General features: G+C 40.9%; 1 protein-coding gene across 1 annotated transcript in view; it reads right to left on the bottom strand.

Annotated features, from left to right (window-relative positions):
- LOC139736537 (small ribosomal subunit protein uS3A-like) overlaps positions 1 to 22,251 on the bottom strand; it is a 31,670-nt gene that overhangs the window by 840 nt on the left and 8,579 nt on the right. Inside the window, exons 2-5 of the mRNA XM_071647287.1 lie at positions 4,353 to 4,577; positions 3,592 to 3,874; positions 2,171 to 2,313; positions 595 to 749 (exon numbers count right to left, since the gene is read on the bottom strand). Of these exons, the coding sequence (XP_071503388.1) occupies positions 618 to 749; positions 2,171 to 2,313; positions 3,592 to 3,874; positions 4,353 to 4,577 (783 nt within the window). The 3' untranslated portion in view covers positions 595 to 617. The remainder of the gene's footprint in view (positions 1 to 594; positions 750 to 2,170; positions 2,314 to 3,591; positions 3,875 to 4,352; positions 4,578 to 22,251) is intronic.

Raw genomic sequence — 22,251 nt, 5'->3', positions numbered from 1 at the left:
ACTGATCTTATATTTTATTTATAAATCCCTTTCTGACCTAGCACACACATTACATTGGTCTTTTCAAGACAGAGGGTGTGAACCATTTCAAGCAGCTCAAATAGAAATAGTATTCTCAAAATCCTGCTTGTGGTTTCAAACCAACATTTGTGGAGCTCTGATCTGAGAAAATATTGACTTTGACAAAGCTACTTGAACTACATGGTATACGTAAAATTCAAGGTGTTCACTATACCATAGTGAACAGTTAAAGCTTTGTTTCCCCCTTTTGAACATTCTCAATCAGCTCTTATAACAGCAAATCTGATTAATAACCAAAGCCTTGTCTAGAAAAAGAAATTCTATGGTAGAACCCCAAGTCCAGACAGCTGAAGACTCAATGCCACAGTACTTGCAGTTATACATTTATTACAGGTAGTATTCACAGTTAGCAATTGGATCAAAGTCTTCGAAGGACCATGTCTCACTCCCTACTCCAGTACTGTGGTCCCAGTTCTGGTTTACACCCCATTCTGGTATTCCCTACATGAGGGTTTCTTCCGACTTACATATGAAAGCCATATCTTGAGGCGACTAGAAAAAAAGGCTACTCACTTCACGTTGAAGAGAGAAGCCCTTCACATCATTGGCTGTTGGGGTGGGGGCTGTGCCACAGGGGCAGCGGCCATGGGCTGCTGGGCTGGGGGTGGTTGCTGTGGCTGTTGAGGCTGCTGGGCTGCTGGCTGCTGCTGGTCTATGGGCTTGGCTCCCTAACCATTCACAATTGAATGGAAGAACGGGGGGGGGGGGGGGGGGGGGGGGGGGGGGGGGGGGGGGGGGGGGGGAATAAAGACCCATCATCAATAAAACCATACTGTGTGAAAGTGAGTATGACATACACTAAGGCATTTACGGACGAAGCAGTGTGTACATGAATGCAGATCATGACAATAGGTTTCATTTGGAACACAGAAAATTCACAGGTGAAACTCTTGCGATGAAACATTGGGGTGGAAATCTCACCTGACTTTATCCTATGCTAATAAAGTGGACAGGCACTTCTGCTTTATCTTTCCCTGCATGTTAGCTGCCATTTTCTGTGATTCACTTGAGAGTGACCCATGGGTTGGCATAAAATCTAACTACCGGTACTGTAAAAGTGAAAATTTTCGCAGTGCTGAAATTTTTGCACATTTCGGGCAACCAGAAACTAGCGCAAAAATAAAAGCACGCAAATATTTTGCTTGCCATATGTTCCAGTAGTTGATGTCTTGATTCTGCGGAATTAAAAACACATGAAACTCATCTTACCTGGCCAAGCGCGAAAAATTAGTCACACAAAACTAACCACTTTTACAGTATGCCCAAATACGATTATCACATAATGATTTGAACGGAACAATGCTGAGGTATTACAAGAGGCAAAAAATAAACAAATAATAAAAAATCTTACCATATCCTTTGAACTTACTAGGTGCATCTAATAATTGAGAAAAGTTTGTTCTGTCACTCTTCAGCCTGATACCAACTTCATGTTGCATATATAGCTGGTGAATTCTCAACTGGAAAGTTCTGGTAAGACAGGTCATTGAACACTGTGATGTTTAGGATTGCACTGGTGACTTCAAATTTCATAACCTCAGGAGTCCTACAATCAGTTCATCATGAATGTTCATATATCCACAAATAAAAAGATTCATGAGGCTATCAAAATCAGCCATGTTGCAAAGTTGCCCGGTTATGAGGAAATAAAAATGCAAGGATGAACAAATGGAAGACAGACAGCCAATACATGTTACGCCACTGGCACAATACATGTTATGCCACTGGCACCGTTTCCAGTAGCAGAGGCGACTCCCGTTAAAATTAAGTTCTCAGGACCAGCAGTTTTCTTTCGTTATATCAAAATTTTGTTATAGCCGAGCAGTAAAGTACATAAAGTTATATAGTTGATAATTCTGGGATCTTAATTTCTACTTTGGTATAAGAGTTTAGATTTAACTGTGTTCATTATAACAGGAGTGCACTGTAGTAATGCCTTAATGAAAGATTACTTGAATTTTTTTTAAATCTTTTTTTTGACAATGTGAGAGAACAGGTTGTGTATGTGTCTGTGAGTGCCTGTCTGTGTGTATTTATGTTTGTGCGTGTTCGTGAAGGAGAGAGAGAGAGAGAGAGAGAGAGTACTAACCTTCTGCTCAGACCATGGCTGGGCAGGTGGCTCCTCATCCTTGGGCTCTGAGATGCTGATGACATCTGGGAGAGGCTTCTTTGGTCCCATCTTTCCCGTCTGGTCAAATGGTCTCATGATCTTGACCTTGATGCCAAGCACCCCTAGAAGAGAAAAACAGATGTATACAAATAAATAGCCCACAATCTTAAACAATCTCTTCAAACTTGCCCTAAAACAAATGAACAACATGCAAAATTGTAATCTCTTTTTAAAATGTGCTTCAAAATCACCAAAGCTGATAAGAAACTTAGCTAATAGCATTACAATCCCGGTTTCAAAATTAATATGCATACTCAAAATGGAAAGATTAAATACTGAACTCAAGAAAAGGAAGTGTAAACAACAACTCAAAACAAAACAGAAGCATGAGACAAGTCAACCAACCACACCCTAAAGTTCCCACGTAATATCAGTAGTCTACATCTACAAGTTTAATTCTACCTACCATGGTATACATAGCAAGGGGGAATGAGGGAGTTGTCTCTATGTTCTTTCACTATGCTAACATCATTTAAAAAAAACCTGAAAAACTACTGAAATATAGATGGCCTCATGGTAATCATGCGAAAGTAACATCCACGCATGAAGAGACTGGTGTGACATGATCACGTGAAAGTAACATCCCATGCATGAAGAAACTGGTGTGACATGATCACAACATGGCAACTATGGGTCTGCTTCTATTCTAAACAAGATATTACAGATTTCCAAGTACAATCACAATACATATCCAGCATGAAATGACTTGGAGTAAACACATTTTACCCTTCAATGTATAAAAATACATAATTCCAAGCAATTACTAGTAGTCGTTTGCAGTGTGGTGAATAGGAGGGGTATTAAATGTTTATTATAGCAACAGAGCACGCAGCCAGGTGTAGGCTAGAAACTCATGGCAATCTAAATGGTTGCCTCAATGTCTCACCTAATAGACCAACTTCACATTTGTTCAGTCTCATGAGAACTGAAAAGGCGGCAAAATATTAGTATATTCTTTTCTTTGCTTTTTCTTTTTGCCAATTAAATTTCCATGAGCAAAAATAACATGTACTGTATACGAGGCATATTTCACAACGTTCTTATTTTTGTGAATTTCACAAGTCAACTGATATTTACTGAATCAACATCTTGAGAAAATATTGCCACCCATCGGACAAATGCCTCATTAGTGTATCATCATGGTGGGAAAACACTAAATATTCTCCTGAAAAGGGATAATGAAACATTTCTCATTCCATCATCATGCTTCTTGATCGTGAATTCAATCATTCACAAAACTGTCATAACAAGTCCCAATATCCAAAATATCATACTCATAAACCATAATGCATGTACAGTGTGTGACTGCATAATTATGTTCTGTGGTAAAGAAAACTCACCCTGCCTCAACATGACGTGCCTGATGGCGACATCGACGTAGTCCTTGACGGGGTTTCCGCTGTGGATCATGAGGCCGTCGACGAACTTCATCGACTTGGCCCTCTGACCTCGCAGCTTGCCGGAGACGACCACCTCGCAGCCCTTGGCTCCGCTCTCCATGATGAAGCGCAGGACGCCATAGCATGCCCTCCTGACGGCCAGACCACCGATGAGCTTGTAGCGCAGGGACTCGCACTGGGCAATGGCACACAGACCACGGGTGGCAACCTTCTCAGCGTAGAGCTGCAGACATAGAACCCAAAGATTAGTAAGTTGAAAAGACCTCCGTATTTCTGGATGTCAGTCTGTCATGACACTGCTATGGGTGATCTGTTAAAACATCTACCTCTTCTCTTTACTTTTCCTCTTTACTAACTTCACTTTTAACAATTTCTAATAAGAAAAAAGTCAGGATATTTACTGGTCAGGTGTAAAGTCTCTGAGAACAATATACATTTCACATTCTTCCCATCTATCACAACATGAATTGGCAGGCAGTAACCAAAACAGGTATGAAACTGCAATGAACAAGAGATTTTCATTATGGAATCAATGATGTGGCATCACACAATGCATGTATTGCACTCTGATGGATGAGAGCTAGGCCTAATAAGCTTTTGTGAGATGCCAAGAAAGACTTTCACTATAAACTCCTCTTTCTTCAGAATTGAAATATCCATACAACAACGCATAGATCATGGGTCTAATTCCACAACGATACCTCGACACTGCTCTCAGCAAAGTTGAACCTCTTCTGCACCACAGCAGTGAGTTCGCGGATGCGCCTGCCCTTCTCTCCGAGCACACTCTGGGTGCGTGTGGCCAGGATAATGATCTCAGTCCTGGTTGGCGTCACACGGACCTCCACACCGCTGTAGCCATCCTCGGCCAACTCCCGTGTCAAGAACTCGTTCAATTCAGCACGGAAGACTCCATCTGCGACGAACTGCAATAGATTGAATACAGTAGGATCAGCAAAACTCAGGTAATGGCGTAAACAATAACAAAAAAATGACAACTCTTGACCATTTACCATCCACTGGAAAAAAGAATATAATAAAAACATCCTTTTGGAACCATAATGGAGCCCACTAAGTCACGTTCCCGCCCAGACCATTACAACACTTAAAAAGAGTAATGTACAGAAGTCTCATTTCCTCCGCTTCAATTCAATCTGTAACATAGTGTGAGGTTTCGTTAAAAAAACTAAAAATGCCGACCCACTTTTGTACACAGTTTTTGGTATCTAGTGGAAAATACAGTGCGTGTATTGTGATAGCAGAGAAATACCACTATTACAACTAACTTGACTAGAACCTACATCTTCAAAATTCTAAATTTCTTTGATTATACACTGCTTTGTTTTAGTTTGAAGATGTCCATTGGTTCATGAATTAATTCACTATGTTACACTAACTTTACCATGTACATGTGATGCAAATGTAGAACTTTTGTATCCATGTAGATATCTCAAATTCTGCATGCCCAAATTGCATCAAAATCACAGGAAATACTTAAATAGCTGATTTCCAATCACTTACATAAACTTTTACCGGGAAGCATCAATATCGATGTCAACTTTTATTTTGTCGCTCAAAACAACAACCCACTCTTCATGAGTGATCACGGCATACATTGGCTGCACAATCTGAAACGCGAGCGATTGGAAATAAGCTATTTAACCCGTTGAAGACAGACTGATTTTGCTACAACACGCATTTCCCATAGACACCTGCACGAGTATACTCGGGACTCGTCCTCAACGGGTTAAATATTTCATGTGATTTTGGTGCAATTTGTCGTTCACAACAGGAAAGTCCCTTAGTCATCTCCAAAAATTAATCCAATATCCCAAATTTCGAAAATCCCGAATTTAAAAAATGCAGAATCGGCGCACCTTTTCTGAAGCGTGCGAATTAAGTCCCGTGTTAAGAATTCGGGTTGCCAAAAAAGTGCTAAAAATCTAGAAATACGCCATTCTGTTGCAAGATTTTTTGCTTATCGCAAGCTCAGAGCGTGATGGTATCCACAAAGACGCAAAAAACCCCACAAAATCTCTGTAACTTTAGGGATCTGCATGCTGATGCAGTGACTTAATATACAGGGGTTGAATGCAAGTGCCAACTCGCCAGAATTCGGACACCAACAGGCGCCGCAACGTCCCCGATGCAACCTTGCGCCAACAAGGTATGGCGTGGTGCATTTTTCAGCAGCCTTCACTTGATCGCGTTCTCACAGCGTCTGGTAAGGCTAGACTATCAATATTTTCCTATTGCCTCCCTCTGTGTAGATAATGTATACAGACTGCCTCCAAGATTTGTTACGCCTATTTTACGGCCTGTTACGTGCCGTCGTGTTTTGTTGGCAAGTTGCATTCTTCATGGCATTTCAAAATGACATCCAAGGTAAGGTTTCTCCTTAGCACCACGACTGCTATGGCAAATGTTTGGACAATTCAAAAATCTGACACGGCATCCACGGCAATCACGGCTTGTCACGTTTGCCTATCCCGTCTCACCGCGTCATCTCACGTCCATCCCTTTTTGACTACGGTGGCATGAAACGTGACTGCCGGCCATGCCATGGCTGCCAGGGGCCAGGAACATGGTGATAAACTGATAGACTATAGTCCAGGCCTCGAAATAGGATTTTGGAGGGGCAAGGCCATTTAGAAAAGGGCACTTTTTCCAAGAGGCCAGGGCACTTAGGTCAGTCAGAGGGGCACCAAGGCCACATTCGAAAGGGCATGTTGGGTGTTTATACGTGATGTGAATGCCCCATAGAGCTGTATGCTATCAACCGTGCTGCTACACTCCAGCAGCGCACGCACACATAAGATCTCTCCGCAGCAGACGACGTTAGGCAGTAGGCCATACGCAATACGATGTAGGTTCTGTAATACAGTACGTTCTCAACGCACACGCCGCGCTCGCTTTGGAGCACTTCAGGCGCCATTTTGCTTTGAGCATGCGGCGCGGGTCGGGCGGGCATGAATGCAGAGCGAGAGAGATGGCAATGCTCCCAGCTGTCCGACAGGCCTGGCATTTTTTAGCATGGCTTGCGACCACCTGCTCCGGTTCGCCGCCGCTGCCTAGCTAGTAACTCTATGGCCGCTGCGCTGCGGAGGCAGTCAGGACGGTAAAAGCCGGTCGGGTGTAGACGCATGTACGTACACGTCGTCTCGTATCTCAGAAAGATACTTTGAGTTTGAATCAGATATATTGGGACGCGAGTGAACTGAAGGTATGATATTTGAGTAGACTTTGAGAAAGGGCATATTGTACGTCATACATAATAACTTTCATTCTAAAAGGGCACCACTGCCACAAGAAAAAGGGCACATTTTTTTTTTTTGGCCGTAACTTTGATCAAGGAAAGAAAGGTATTGCGGCCAATGAGAGGGGCACCGACGGCCATGGCCGTCGGTAGCCGTCGGTTAATTCGAGGCCTGATAGTCTATAGATATGCCACGGGGAACATCATGTAATTGTAAATGCAGCATAGAATATGTCATTGTCAAGCTGGTCAGAAACATCTATATAAGTGTAGTCTAATGTTGATTACCATTAAGTCGCCAGATATTCACATCGCATGTAACACGCACTGCGATTGGAGATCAGCTGGTGCTGGGCCTGGGGCGACGGATTTTCATCGCTCTCAAGACATTCCTAATTCACCTTTTTCCTCCTTAAAAACACAAATAATCATAATCCAAATGCACGATGCAATATCCCCCGTTGAAAGCCACGAAAAAGATAGTCGGGCCGCTGATTGGCTGACCGTCCAGCCGTCCGCTTCCCTGCACAGCGCAGTGTGCGAGATTCACTACTCCATGGATCGGTGTGGTGTACACAATGCGTTGCACTCAACATGCGTGCTTGCCTTCGTGTTACGTAGCGGTTATGGCGGCAACCTCGGCTGAAGAGCTCCCATCAGTACACAACGCTACACAAACCATACAATATGGCGACCAATTTGCATTGTGGTGTTGAGCTTCTATGTGTGTCGCTCCACACCCGTACATGTCGCTACCATACATATCGCATGCATTGATACACACACACCAACGAACACATCGAACAACTTCACAAATTCACACCTTAAAATCATGTAAAAATATGACTTATCAAATCTCAAACACAACGATAGCTTCACTGAATAGATCTACATGGTTACACCGAAGGAGGAAAATATTTTGCCAAAAATCGAAAATTTGATGTAAAAATGCAGAGTTTATAGTATCAAAATGTTCGGCCGATCGCGCTGGAAATCGTCGCACAAAAATGTTATAACGTTGTGGGAAAATATGTAAATGACGGGAGTAAAGAGCCAATGATGACGCAGCTTCGGTGTATTCTAGCTCCCGATTCATGAATGAAAAATGACGTCATTGTCAATGCGTGCGAGGGCAGTAGCGAATTGCGCATGCGCAGTTTTCAGGGCACAATCCTTCATGAAATGTATGTTATCATATGTAACAGGTCTCAAAACCATTTTCAATGCAAGAATGTTTTTGATTTCGAATGGATTTCAGGTGGCAGACTAATTCAAATGCGATGATGCACAATGCATTCTATTCCTACACTGAAGTGTGTGTATAACACGCGCTAGGCCTACAGCCGCTAGTTAATAAGTTGCGCGCTATGGGCGGCGAACCAATTCAATGCAATGCCTGTCGTTTAGTTGGTACTTGGTACTTGGTTGAGGTCCTCCTGAATACTCCTACTGGAGTTTTGACTGGAGGTGCCGGAGGGTGGACATTTAAACAATTATTCCATTTAATAACATCTCCTTAAATTTAGCAGAATCCGTTTGTGTGATTACGGAAGAAGGAAGTTCATTCCATGCTTTAATTGTGCGGGGAAAAAATGAGTTTCTGTGGACTTCCAGTCTGGAGGATGGTACTTCAAACTGATGAGAATGTCCGCGTCTACTTCGGATAAGCTTGGGTTTAGTGTGTGATAAATAATCAATATCCAATCTATTATTCAACATTTTGTGAAAACAAGTCAGGCGATGTGCTTCTCGTCTTGTTTGGAGTGACTTCCATCCAAGGGAGTTCAGGAGTTGAGTGACGCTAGATTCCTTGCTGTAGGTGTTGGTGACAAAACGTGCAGCTTGTCTCTGGATTCTCTCGATGGATGAAATATTTTTGTCAGTGTAAGGATCCCATGCAGCAACAGCGTATTCCAAGTGTGGTCTTACTAAGGTAGAATATAATTTTTGCTTGACAGTGGATGAACAATGATGAAAATTACGCCGGAGGAAGTTCAATACACTCGCAGCTTTAGAGGTTGAGTAGTGAGTATGGCAATTCCAGCGTAGGTCGTTTTGGATTTTGATGCCTAAGTACTTGATCTCCTTAGTTCCTTGGAGGGTAACACCACTAATGTTGTAGGATGCTTTACCTGGAGACCTCTGTCTAGTGACTCGCATAAATTCACATTTGGTAGGATTAAACTGCATGCCCCATCTGTGAGACCATTTGACCATTACGTCGAGGTCCTTTTGGAGATCACTCATATCATTCGGTGATTTAATTGGGCGATATAATAAACAATCATCGGCGAAGAGCCTAGTGGTACTGGAGACTTCTTTCTGGATGTCATTAATATACAGTAAAAACAGATGAGGGCCAAGCACTGTACCTTGTGGCGTACCACTCAAGACTGGATACCATTCAGAGCTCTTCCCATTTACACATACACGTTGAACACGCTTGGTAAGGAAATTTGTAATCCATCGCAAAATGTTAGAGCGAACTCCATAAAAATTCAACTTCTGGATTAGTTTTTTGTGTGGGATGACATCAAAAGCCTTTGAGAGATCCAATGCAAGAACATCTGTTGGGATGTTACTATCCAAGTTCTTTGCGAGGTCATTTACAGTGAGTACAAGCTGTGACTCGCAGGATCTGTGCTTCCGAAACGCATGTTGGTTGTCGGAGAGAATGCTTTGTTCACTTAAATGATTCATTAATTGACTGTCGATTATATGTTCTAACAGTTTGCAGCATGTGCAGGTGAGAGAAATTGGACGATAATTTGCAGGGTCAGTGGTAGAGCCCTTTTTAAAAAGGGGGGCAACATTAGCACTTTTCCAGTCAAGCGGGAGTTCCCCTGAGTCAAGGGACTGTTGAAAGATGAACTGTAAAACAGGAGCCAATTCATCAGCAGCTATCTTAAGGGCTTGGTTCTGAATTTGGTCAGGACCGATGGCTTTTGATGTATTAATATTAAGCAGCAGTTTACGTACACCATCAACACTGATCTTAATAGGTGGCATTTCGGGAAAAGAACTAGTTTGTAACTCAGGCAAGGGAGAACATTCATCTTCAGCTTCAGTAGAGAAGACGCTCTGGAAATGAGTGGCAAAAGTTTCTGCTTTCTCCTGATCAGTTGTAATCAAAACATCATTAACTTTAAGTGTCTGGATACCTGTATTATCTGTTCGTCTAGATTTAAGGCCAAGTAAAAAAAGAAAGCAGTTTCTCGTCCGGGTTTTTTGAGCAAGGCGATGAGGGAGGTCCTTACTATTTGATATCTTACTATTTTTTCGAGCATTGTCAAAATGAAAGTAATATGTGTTTCTCGTCCGGTAATTCTGAGAAAGGTAACGAGAGAGGGCTTTACTATTTTCTATATCCAATTTACGAAATGAAATATCACTCTGGTAGCTGTGTTATGAGAGACCAGGTCCCAAGTGTATGTCTTGCCTGCACTATGTGCATTTTCAAACAAATAGATATATGTACCATACTTGAAATGAAACTTCATGCATGCAGAAATACATTTGCTTTTTCTTTCCACTACAGATGTCGAAGGGAAAATGGCCATCTTAATACTGGTATTTAGTGTTGTAATGGCATTTCTGATACCAGTGTACTTGCAATTCTGATGTATTGTGCTATAAATTGAAACAGGTATAAAACATGTCTTTCAACAAATGTACGACTGAAATGACTTCCATGATATTCAAAACACTGCTTTATTTATCATTTGTGTTTGTGACTTTTTGTGTCCACACAGCTGGTATGTATCTGCATTTCTTCACAGTACAATTATTGTAGCACATTCAACTGGAAACTGGCTTGTTCAATAATTGCAGATGGATGTCAAAATGATACTGACTGATATGGCATTATAGCATTAAACATTTAAAGATGTTTCTTCATGTTCTAAAAAGTCATTTGATAATCACTCATCATTTGGATGATGAATGATTGTATACCAAAACTACATATGTTGTAAAACATGTACCTGTGAAGGTAAGTCACATTCTCCCTTCATTTCTTCCATGGCCATCATTACAGTGCTACCAAGAAGCAGCAGTGATATAAACCACTTATCATTTGAGTGATGCACAATTTAATACCAAATCTGCGTATATTGCTGTTTATGCATGACAAGTATACCAATTTAACTACACTGTGACTGTATTCATTCAGTCATATCAAGGGTATGGAAAAGAAACACGTTTTTTTAACATAAAATATACACATTTATGCATCACTTGTTGAACCTACGAATCCAACCATAATATCTCTGGAAATGCACAGCATTATTTTTGCCTTTCAACACAACACAAACTTACTGAGTTAGATCTTTTCTCATATGAAAACTTATTCGCTCAAGGATTTAAAATGCCGCAGACAGTACTGCCAATTGTCAACCCTGTGAAACAACCACCTGATTTCCTTTTTACTGAAAGACAGAATACGAACCAGTTGAATACTAAAGCCGTTCGCTGTGCACTCGTGCGCTTGAGATCGGTTCTCTCCATCACTCCACGATTTTTTTTTCCAGCTCCAGAACGATGCTATGCTGGCTGGCTGGTCTCCTCTACTACAGTGAAATCCCGTTATAACGAGTTCGGTTATAACGAGGAACCGCTTATAACGAGGTGATCGCGTCGGTCCCGTTTTCCTTTGCGTGTAATGGCAGAACGAATCGGTTGTAACGCGTTCAGTTATAACGAGATTCCGGTTATAACGAGGACAATTTCGGTAAATCATGATAAAGAAAAACATAAGCAATTTGATCGGATACAACGAGGTTCCATTTCTTGACCAAATTGCCGCTTTCAAACACGCGACAAATGAAACATTGGAAACCGAAATCTCGCTATCCACGTCTTTTCCCGTTTTGCAGAGAACCGTTCCTTCCATGTTTTCTTCTTAATCACGCGATAAGACATAGGAACACCTTCCGATGTTCTTACTAAATCATAAAACATAATCATTCGATTTTCTTTTTCGCGAGAAACGCGTGCGTGCTATGAGGTCAGACCACAGCGCAACGAGAAAAAAATAGATAACGCATTCAAAAACTTTTCATGTAGCGACAATAAAATCATAACCAAAAATGGACAATTGGAATGTGTGTGCACCTCATCATTATATTGTGAAGGAAACCCCCTCAATCTTTGACTAAATTCATTTTTTTTAATCCCCCCCCCCCCCATTCATTTCTGAATTCTAAAGCATTAAGGGATATGTAAGTGCGATCTGAGTGTACACACACACACGGTACGACGGAGGGTCAAGGTGACCTTGTTTTCCCTGCAATGTTACTAATAGTGTACAGTGTATACATAGCCATGTATTGTATATGTACGGTGTGCGAAGACGGTACTTCACCCCATAAAAGTGACCCAATTTTCCTTAATTTCGAGTGACAGACTGCAATCTGTTTTTGAACTGATAGATTATACAGAGGCCCGTTGTTTAAAGATGAGAAAAGAGTACAGTCTTTCACGAGAAGACGAGAATTCATGTGATGTTCATGTGACAGCCATACAGATAATTCCATATGTGGGACTGGTATTTACGCAGTATAACGATCGAGAGTTACGCCAAATGTGAAATCCATATTCATGAGTGTTATAATAAATTGAATGGGTTGAAGTTGTTTCTCACAACAATTATGATTATTAAGCAAGATATTTCCAGAATAAATACTAGTTTTTGTTATTTCAACACCAGATTCCCCATGGTAGATTTGAATCTCCCGCAGTACAAGTACGATGCGTGCGCAAATTGTTCCCCATAAATATTAATTAGTTCGCGGGTGTCGTATTACATAACATTGCACCAATGGTAATTTCGGATTGGCCCGAGGGTATATAAAGGGGTCGCCTGAATGAGAAAATTTGTCTTGTCGAGAGATAAGGCGTTTGGTACAGTTAGAAGAGAAAGAAGAAGAAAACAGACTACAGCCTCTAAACAGATTTAAACAGTTGAATTGTTTTCCCATTTTTCCCTACAGTTAGCGAATCCCCATTCAACGGCTTTATACCAAACATTTCTGAGATCGCAAATTAAATAGCCATGATGGTTACTTACGTGCTGCGTTCAGCAGTGACGTAGAATTGGTACGTTAGGTCAAGCGTACATCCCGTTGCATTATGCAACAAACGAATCAAATATGTTGTTGTTGTCTAATTATTAATGTACACACTGTTGCTTTATGCAACAACTAGAAATGTTAATGAGAATTTAGTGAACACCGTACGTTGCTTATGCCACAAAACAGAGATATGTTATAAACAGATGCAGCAACCAGATATATGTCAATGCTAATAATATGCTATGTGATAGAATTCTAGAGAGGATATTCTCCAGTGTCGGTGTAAATTGTAGAAATTCCAGTCATGAGCGATTATATCAGTGACGGATACATTGATGATGATATCTTAATATGTGAGGTTGTCCGTTGTTATGTGATTGAGTTAGTTGGAGATAGTTGTTAGTTGTTCTCGTTTTCAAATAGTTGGTTTTCAGTTATTGAATTTCTTTTGGATGGTAGTAGAAACAATGACAAGAAAATGCTCGTAGAGCTTAGTAGTAAGTTATGTCATGTCTGATGAAGGTCAGTCATTGAGTACCATATGTCAGGAGTCGTGATATAAAATGGAATAATAATGGTTAGGGTTAGGGGTAACAGTTAGGAATAAGAAGTATTGTCGTTATGTATTTGCTGTTGCTTACTTGACAAGCTCAGACAGTGAGGGTCGAGGCCACAAGTTAGTATACGAACTGTGATTGCCTAGAGGAAAGCTTTTTATGTTGTTAGCCTGAATAATTGTCTATATAGGGGATGAGTTCCTGAGGCTGTATAGATAATTCTGGAGTTGAAGGTGTACCGGTTATTAGCTAGGCTCGCACCGACATAGTGAGTGGGGTCAGAAGCTAGGAGTGGTTATTTGGTTTTATTGCTCGGAGAAGAGGGGGAACGTGGATCTGGAATTTGGTATAAGGCAGAACGTGATGTGTGGGGTTACAATTTTATTAGGTTGGATACTTTATTGGCTGGGACGTGATGGTTTATGTAACATGGGTTACAGAGGATAACGCATAAAGTCAAGCTAGTTACGCCAGATAAGAACCAATGATCCTGGAATCATTGTGGAGCGTAGTTTGTCGGTTTAAGAGCATGAACAATTACATCGACCCAATACAACTCTACAGAGTATAAATGTAGTTTTTATTGATAGGGAAATATCTAGTATTATTATTTCAGGTGGGAATAAAATGACTAAAGTATAGAAAGTGTAGGGAAGATTTAACTTATAACAGATAGGGTTATTATAGAGATTATAAGGTATCCTGTAGTTATTATAAGGTGTACACTGACATGGCTCTTAAGTCTCATATTCTTGACATGGCTCTTATATTCTCGACATGGCTCTATCTCAAAATGTATATTGTGTAAAATGAATTTATTATTGATGATTGTTTATTGGAGGATGTTGAGATTGCCTCCAGAATTAAAGTTCCGTTGAACTTTAAAAAAAAAAAAAAAAAAAAAAAAAAAAAAAAAAAAAAAAAAAAAAAAAAAAAAAAAAAAAAAAAAAAAAAAATATTTTTGGTGCCCAAGCGGTGGGATGGTTAATATAATTCCTTGTTTTGATTTCAGCAAGGATGGTGTTCTTTGCATTAGGTATACCTAAGACTTAAATTCTAGACTCGTAGAGTATAGAATAAATTGTATTGATTATAATAGTGTATCAGAGCAGTAGAAGTGGTATTTCAGCTTGCAGAGAATAGGCTAGCTTTGAAGTTCTTGGATGGTTCAGAATATTTTTCGGTGGAAACGTCATAATAGGATTCCTATAGACAGCTTGTTGGTAAGGTTACATTATTGGATGTTAGGTAACGAAAGTGCAAGATAAGACTAAAGAGGTTACTGAAGGAAAATTAAAGCAAATGGAACAGAAATGGTAGTAGAGGAAGAAGAATGTGAGATTGTGTATCTATGGTGTAGACTAATATGTGTTAGACTTTGTATTGTCTTATGAGGAAACTAGTTGTGAATAGTTATCAGGAAGGAGCCTGATTAGCTAGTGAATATATTGGGTAATTCAGTCAAAGGAGCACTGTGGTTACTTAATATGAAATTATAGGTTATGGTTGCTATGGTAACTATTACTTGTTGTGTCTATTGTGAGGTCAAATTAGTAAACTAACAGGAGGAAGCCTGGTTAGTAGAGTTAGTATTGGGTAATGTAGTCGAGAGAGTACTGCAGTTACTTGATATAACTTGTGGAGAAGTAAATGTTAAGTGTTGATGTGGTATGTGTGTGTTTCAGTGTGTATAATTCATCGTGTGTATCGAACTACAGTCTGGAATGGGACATTAAATAGAGACCAGTTGAGAATTGTATATATGTGTTGAGAGCCATTTAATACATGTAATGAATGTGTACACTAAGGAGATTTACTCCTTGAACATTGTAAGGGTATGTACGCTTGACAATTATAAGGATGAGAATTACAACCGAAAAACTCATTCGAAAATAGAACAGAAAATGTTAGCAATTATTTGTAAAATAACATTAAAGGAACTAAGATGGTGGAGCCTGCCGTTCCTACTGGATTACAGTCTGACACTATGGCGGCTGGCGACAAAACAGGTGTTGATAGTGGTGGGGTTGCTCGATGGGCAGTAGATGCACCAGATCCAGAGATAGCGGTCCGTGCGAATGAATACGGTGACGCGATTCCAGCCGATCACAGGGTTGTCTACACTCCACAAGAGTACAGCCAGTTGCCAAATTATGTATCCAGCAGACAGACTACAGCTGAGCAAACTCATCCAGGTTTCCAAGGAGGTCATCATCGCGATATTCTACCAGATAAATTTGCAGGAAAAATTTTGTGGGCAGACTATTACAGCCATTTCTGTGTTTGCATGAAGTTGAATGGGTGGACAGACAGAGAAGCTGCACAGTTTTTGGCATCGCGACTCCAGGGGCCTGCATTGAAAGTGCTACATAATCTTCCAGATGGTGAACAGATATCATTTCGTGAGTTGGTTACTCAACTTGAGCGTCGTTTTGGACCAGGGCAAGAAGCTGAGAATTTCATGTTGGAACTGCGTATGAGGCGTAGACAGAAAGATGAATCCGTTCAACAGCTTGGACAGGCAATCAGAGATCTTACCAGTTTAGCGTATCCAGAGATGTCAAGTGATGTTCGCGAACGACTGGCCAAGACACATTTCTCCGAGGCAATTGATGATGCAGAAATTAGAGCTGCCATTTTTCGTGCTCGTCCCAAAACGTTGAATGAAGCAATCACAGCTGCACTCGCAACAGAGTCGTTTCTTCATGCTGAAAGAGCGAGAGAGAGAATCAGGGGACCTCGTCATGTTCGGGCAGTGGAGAGTAACAGTCCAGCACCTGCAGATGAGAAGATGAAGAGAGAGATACAAGAGTTGAAGCAGAATCTGAATGATGTTACCTCAATGATGAAACAGTTGAATCAGTCAAGAATCAAGTGTTACAACTGTGGTGAATATGGACATATGAGTACAGTCTGCACCAAACCAAAGGGAAACTACTTGGGGCCTACTCGAAGGACCGCGGGGCGGCCAGACAGTCATACAGGTCCACGCAATTAGAGTCACAGGATGTTGAGAGAAATCCAGTTGTTTGTACAGTACGTGACGTTAATCCTGCGATGTATGTTCCAGTAAAGTTTGGAAATGAGACTAGGCATCTATTGATTGATACAGGATCTACAATTACTATTGTGTCTATGACTGCATTGAATGAGACTCATCCATTACAGACATTAGAGATTTGTGATACAGATACCCAGTTGCTGCAAGCAAATGGAGCTCCCATTGGTGTGTATGGAGAAACTACAATCAAGATGAAGTTCGGAGAACAAGAGTATGAAGTAGTTGTGGTGATAGCTGATATACAGGTGGACGGTATTATCGGCATGGATTTCTTACAGAAGACAAGTACCAAGATTAACTGTGACCAGATGTTTGTGAAAATTCAAGATGAAATCATCTCATGTACAGATCGTCATGGAAACAAGCTTGTGATGATGGTCAACCAGTCTGAAGTACCAGAGCATATGACAGACATTTACACAAGAGCTAAACACAGTATCGATGACAAGTACCATTCTAGTGTGGCTGCTCTACTCAGTGAGTACAGTGATGTATTCTCCAAAGGTGATCATGATATTGGAAGGACTGACAAAATCAAGCACAGTATCCACACACAGTGTGCAGCACCAATACGACAGAGACCGAGACGCAATCCAATAGGGCAGAGAGAAGAGATAGAGAAACAGATTGAAGACATGCTACAGCGTGGAATCATTAAGCCATCAATCAGTCCATGGTCGTCTCCCATTGTGTTAGTAGACAAGAAAGATGGATCCAAGCGGTTCTGCATTGATTACAGACTTCTTAATGAGCACACAGTAAAAGACTCCTTTCCCCTACCAAGCATTGCTGACTCACTAGATGCATTACAAGGTGCCAAGTACTTTTGTACATTAGACTTAACAGCTGGGTATTGGCAAGTTCCCCTAGATGAAGACGCCAAGTTGAAATCTGCATTTGTAGTACCAGGAGGATTGTATCAGTTCGAGGTTATGCCTTTTGGACTTTGCAATGCACCTTCTACTTTCGAGAGATTGATGGAGAACATCTTCAGTGGATTACAGTGGAAAATACTCCTCATCTATCTCGACGATGTAATTGTGTTCGGCCCTACAGTGCTAGAAGTAATTGCCAGGTTGGAAATAGTACTACAGCGACTGAGAGATGCCAACCTAAAGCTCAAGCCAAAGAAATGTCATCTTTTCCAGACAGAAGTACTCTACTTGGGGCATATCGTGTCATCTGATGGTGTAAAGACAGATCCAGCCAAAATTGAAGCTGTGAAATCATGGCGGACACCTACCAGCCAGACAGAAGTGCGTAGTTTTCTAGGATTAGCATCCTATTACAGGAGATTCATTCTCAACTTCTCTGACGTAGTCAAACCTCTGACCAATCTGACCAAGAAGGAACAGCCGTTCATATGGACATCAGAGTGTGATGAAGCATTCAAAACAATGAAGGAGATGCTGACGACAGCTCCAATTCTAGCCTATCCCCAACTTGACATTGATTTCATTCTTGACACAGATGCCAGTAATTATGCCATAGGTGCTGTGCTTTCTCAGGAGCAAGATGGAAATGAGAGAGTAATCGCCTATGCAAGCAAGACTCTAAATCGAGCAGAACAGAATTATTGTGTCACCAGACGTGAACTTTTAGCTGTGGTGTACTTTCTAAAGTATTTCAGACACTATCTCTATGGACAGCGAGTAACAGTGAGAACAGATCACAGTGCATTACGTTGGCTGTTAGAATTTAAAGATCCAGAGGGACAGTTAGCTAGATGGTTAGAAGTAATTACACAGTATCAACTTACCATTGAGCACAGACCTGGGAGATCCCATTCCAATGCAGATGGACTTTCACGGCGACCTTGCAAGCAGTGTAAAAGAGTGCTGTGATATGATGCTAGTTTGCTTATTCCGACAACAGTTGGTCTGACGGAGTGAACTTCTGCGATGATGCAAACAGAGATGATGCCTCGTAGAATCTGATTGGAGGAACGTATAGAAGTAACAGTACAGTAATAAATTAAGTGTTGTGTTACAATTTGTTGGATAGTTGGTGTTACTATTTTGATGGATTATCATTGTATATATAGGAAGATGATAACAGATGTGAGCAGTCATTAGGCAACATGACAGCAAAGCATCAGAATTTTGAGAAGATTCAAGCCATTAACTTCTCATTGATTTCTAATGACGAGATCAGACAGGCACAGTTAGAAGACAGTGATATAAAGCATGTACTGAGGTGGAAAGAGACAAGTGAAAATAGACCTAGCTGGAAGGAAATTTCACATCTTTCTTCTGCAACCAAGACATATTGGGTGCACTGGAACTTATTACAGATACAGGAAGGAGTTCTCATGAGGAAATGGGAATCTGCTGAAGGGAAAGAAGTGACATGGAAAATTGTACTTCCCAAGTCAATGCGTTCTACTATATTACAAGAGTTACACAGTTCCATCACAGCAGGACATCTTGGAGTGAACAAGTTGCTTCATAAAGTACAGAGAAGGTACTACTGGGTTGGCCTTGCTGCTGATGTCAGACTGTGGGTAAAAAGATGTGATGTTTGTGCAAGAACAAAGAATCCCCCTAAGAGGAACAGAGCTCCGTTACAGAAATACAGAGTTGGTGCTCCGTTAGAAAGAGTAGCTATGGATATTCTAGGTCCATTACCAGAAACAGATTGTGGGAATAAGTACATTCTTGTTATTGGTGATTATTTTACCAAGTGGATCGAGTCATTTCCAATACCAGACCAAGAGGCAGAAACAGTTGCTAGAGTACTGGTACAGGAATTCATCTGTCGTTATGGAATTCCAAAAGAAATTCACAGTGATCAAGGCAGAAATTTTGAATCTAAAGTAGTAGCAGAGATGTGTAAGATGTTGGGAATCAAGAAAACCAGAACATGCCCTCTACACCCACAGGGAGACGGCTTCATAGAACGTTTCAATCATACCTTGCTCAGCATACTGAAATCACTGCTTGATCCAGAAGAAGAACAGAGAGACTGGGATGACAAGATTCCATTCGCCATGCTTGCATACAGATCTGCAGTACAGGAGTCTACTGGAGAAAGCCCTGCTCTCATGATGTTAGGAAGGGAGATCACACTGCCAGTTGACTTGATGCTACAGTCTCCAGTACCTGCAAATTCAGAAGAACAAGATTATGTGACAGATGTTAGAGAAAACTTACAAGAAGCACATGAAAGAGCACGAGAGAAATTAGGAATTGCTGCTGACAGACAAGCTAACCAGTATGACAGAAACACAGTATTTCGTAGTTTTGATGTAGGACAGTGGGTGTGGCTCTATGAACCAACAAGAAAGAGAGGAGTGAGCCCAAAACTTACTTTCCATTGGAAGGGGCCATTCATGGTGGTCACTAAACTCTGCGATGTGGTGTATCGTATCCAACAGTCAGTAAAGGGGAAACCCAAGGTCGTTCACATTGACAGACTCAAGCTGTATACAGGCGTGCCGCTAGCCAACTGGTTGAATCACAGTGTGAGACGTAATCCAGACAGGAACAGAAATCCACCTATTAGATACAGAGACAGTGCATAATGTTGGTTAACCTATTACAGTATTCTGATGGAAGGGTGTGTCTCTCTAATTTTGCTTTATTACAGATGATATCCTGCGATCAGCCCAGTTGCTGGGAGCGCTTCACGACAATGGCGGATTACCAGTTTCATCTCAAATTTCGCCATGCCACCCAACTAACACTCAAGTGCCGTGTCTGTGGAAAAGAAGAGGAGACAAGAATGTTGATGCTGAAACACTATGAGGAAAAACACTCTACCCAAACAGAGCAAGTTGAGTATCTGAGTTACAGTAAAGCAACGCCAAAGTTTGTGAGTGAAAAGAAGAAACCAACAGCAACACAGGTGAAGCAAACACCAGAGAAAACACAAAAGAAGTCAACAGCACCCGTACAGGCTACACAAAAGAAGAAGTCAACGACACCCGTACAGGCTACGCAAAAGAAGAAAACAGAAACGACACAGATGAAGAAGTCTACAGAGACGGAACTAAAGAAGAAATTGACGGTGACACAAGTCAAAGCAACACAAATGAAACCAACAACACCCAACACACAGAAGAAACCAACACAGGAACAGAACATCACAGCGACGGTAACAGCGACAGCCACTACAAGTGACACTACACCTAAAGAGAAGAAGAATCAGAAGAGTAATGAACGTAAGGAAGCAGAACTCGAGTTATTCGGGTCAGACAATGACTGGGACTGTGCCAGTACCAGCAGCGCTAGTTCATGCAGCACTTGCAGAAACACTAAAAAGAGGCCGTACTATGTTGTTGGGGACACTGGGGATAGCGAAGGTGAAGATGAAGTAATCATAAGGATCAAGAAAATGAAGAGAGGGTTCAGAAGAATAACGAAAATCACAGTGCATGCGAGCTTCTACAAGGAAGTCAATGGAAACATCGAACTTGTTAAGAGAACTGTTGAAACGAGCAGACCTGAGGCACCTGCACTCTCAAATGAGGACTAAGCGTTGCGTGCTAGTGTAAATAAGTTGTTCTCATCAGATGATCAATAGATGTATTTTATGATTGGTTGATTGAGTTGTAAGATAATATGAAATGTGTAAGTATAGGATAATTCCAATAATTTCAAAAGTGTATGTTACATGTACAAAGATCTAGTTTGATTATGGTGTTCTAGTTCTATGACGTTCAAATATCTTAATATCGTATTGACTGCAATTTTGGGATAATGGTACGAGGAGTATCATAGGAAGAGGTACTGGTGTTGTGTGAATTGATTATTTTAATACTGAACACAGAAGTTATTGTGGCAGTTTGTAAAAAGTTGTCTTCAGTTATACTGAGGAAATGTCAATTCTTCAGTGCATGAAGTCAGGCTAAATCTGGTGAATGTATACTTTCTGATGATTTTTGAGAAAGTCGAGGAGATAAGGAAACTGTGGTTAATGATTCAGAGAAATTATACAGATATACGAAAGTGTATTGCGCTCATGCAGTCGTATTTCCAATGTGTTAGATCTACATGTATATGGACCTGGATGTGTACATATTCTGAATTTTATGTGTTTTAATGAGAAGAGCCAGATTGTTGAGAAAATTTGTGTGTAATAGAGCCTGTTGAATTATATTGATATGAGAAGAGCCAAATATGTTGAGAAAATATGTTGTAAAAGAGCTTGTTGAATTATATTGACATGAGAAGAGCCTATGAGTATGATACAGTAGTAAATTAATGTCTGAATGCTGTCGATGGGGACATCGACTTGTGGTGAAGGGGTAGTGTGAAGGAAACCCCCTCAATCTTTGACTAAATTCATTTTTTTTAATCCCCCCCCCCCCATTCATTTCTGAATTCTAAAGCATTAAGGGATATGTAAGTGCGATCTGAGTGTACACACACACACGGTACGACGGAGGGTCAAGGTGACCTTGTTTTCCCTGCAATGTTACTAATAGTGTACAGTGTATACATAGCCATGTATTGTATATGTACGGTGTGCGAAGACGGTACTTCACCCCATAAAAGTGACCCAATTTTCCTTAATTTCGAGTGACAGACTGCAATCTGTTTTTGAACTGATAGATTATACAGAGGCCCGTTGTTTAAAGATGAGAAAAGAGTACAGTCTTTCACGAGAAGACGAGAATTCATGTGATGTTCATGTGACAGCCATACAGATAAT

This window comes from Diadema antillarum, unplaced genomic scaffold (genome assembly GCF_040938485.1).
Source record: "Diadema antillarum isolate AM-2024a unplaced genomic scaffold, OU_Dant_1.0 seq00000651_RagTag, whole genome shotgun sequence".
Taxonomy (NCBI): Eukaryota; Metazoa; Echinodermata; class Echinoidea; order Diadematoida; family Diadematidae; genus Diadema; species Diadema antillarum.
The sequence above is the reverse complement of the archived record's forward strand: the minus strand, read 5'-3'. Positions and strand labels throughout refer to the sequence as shown.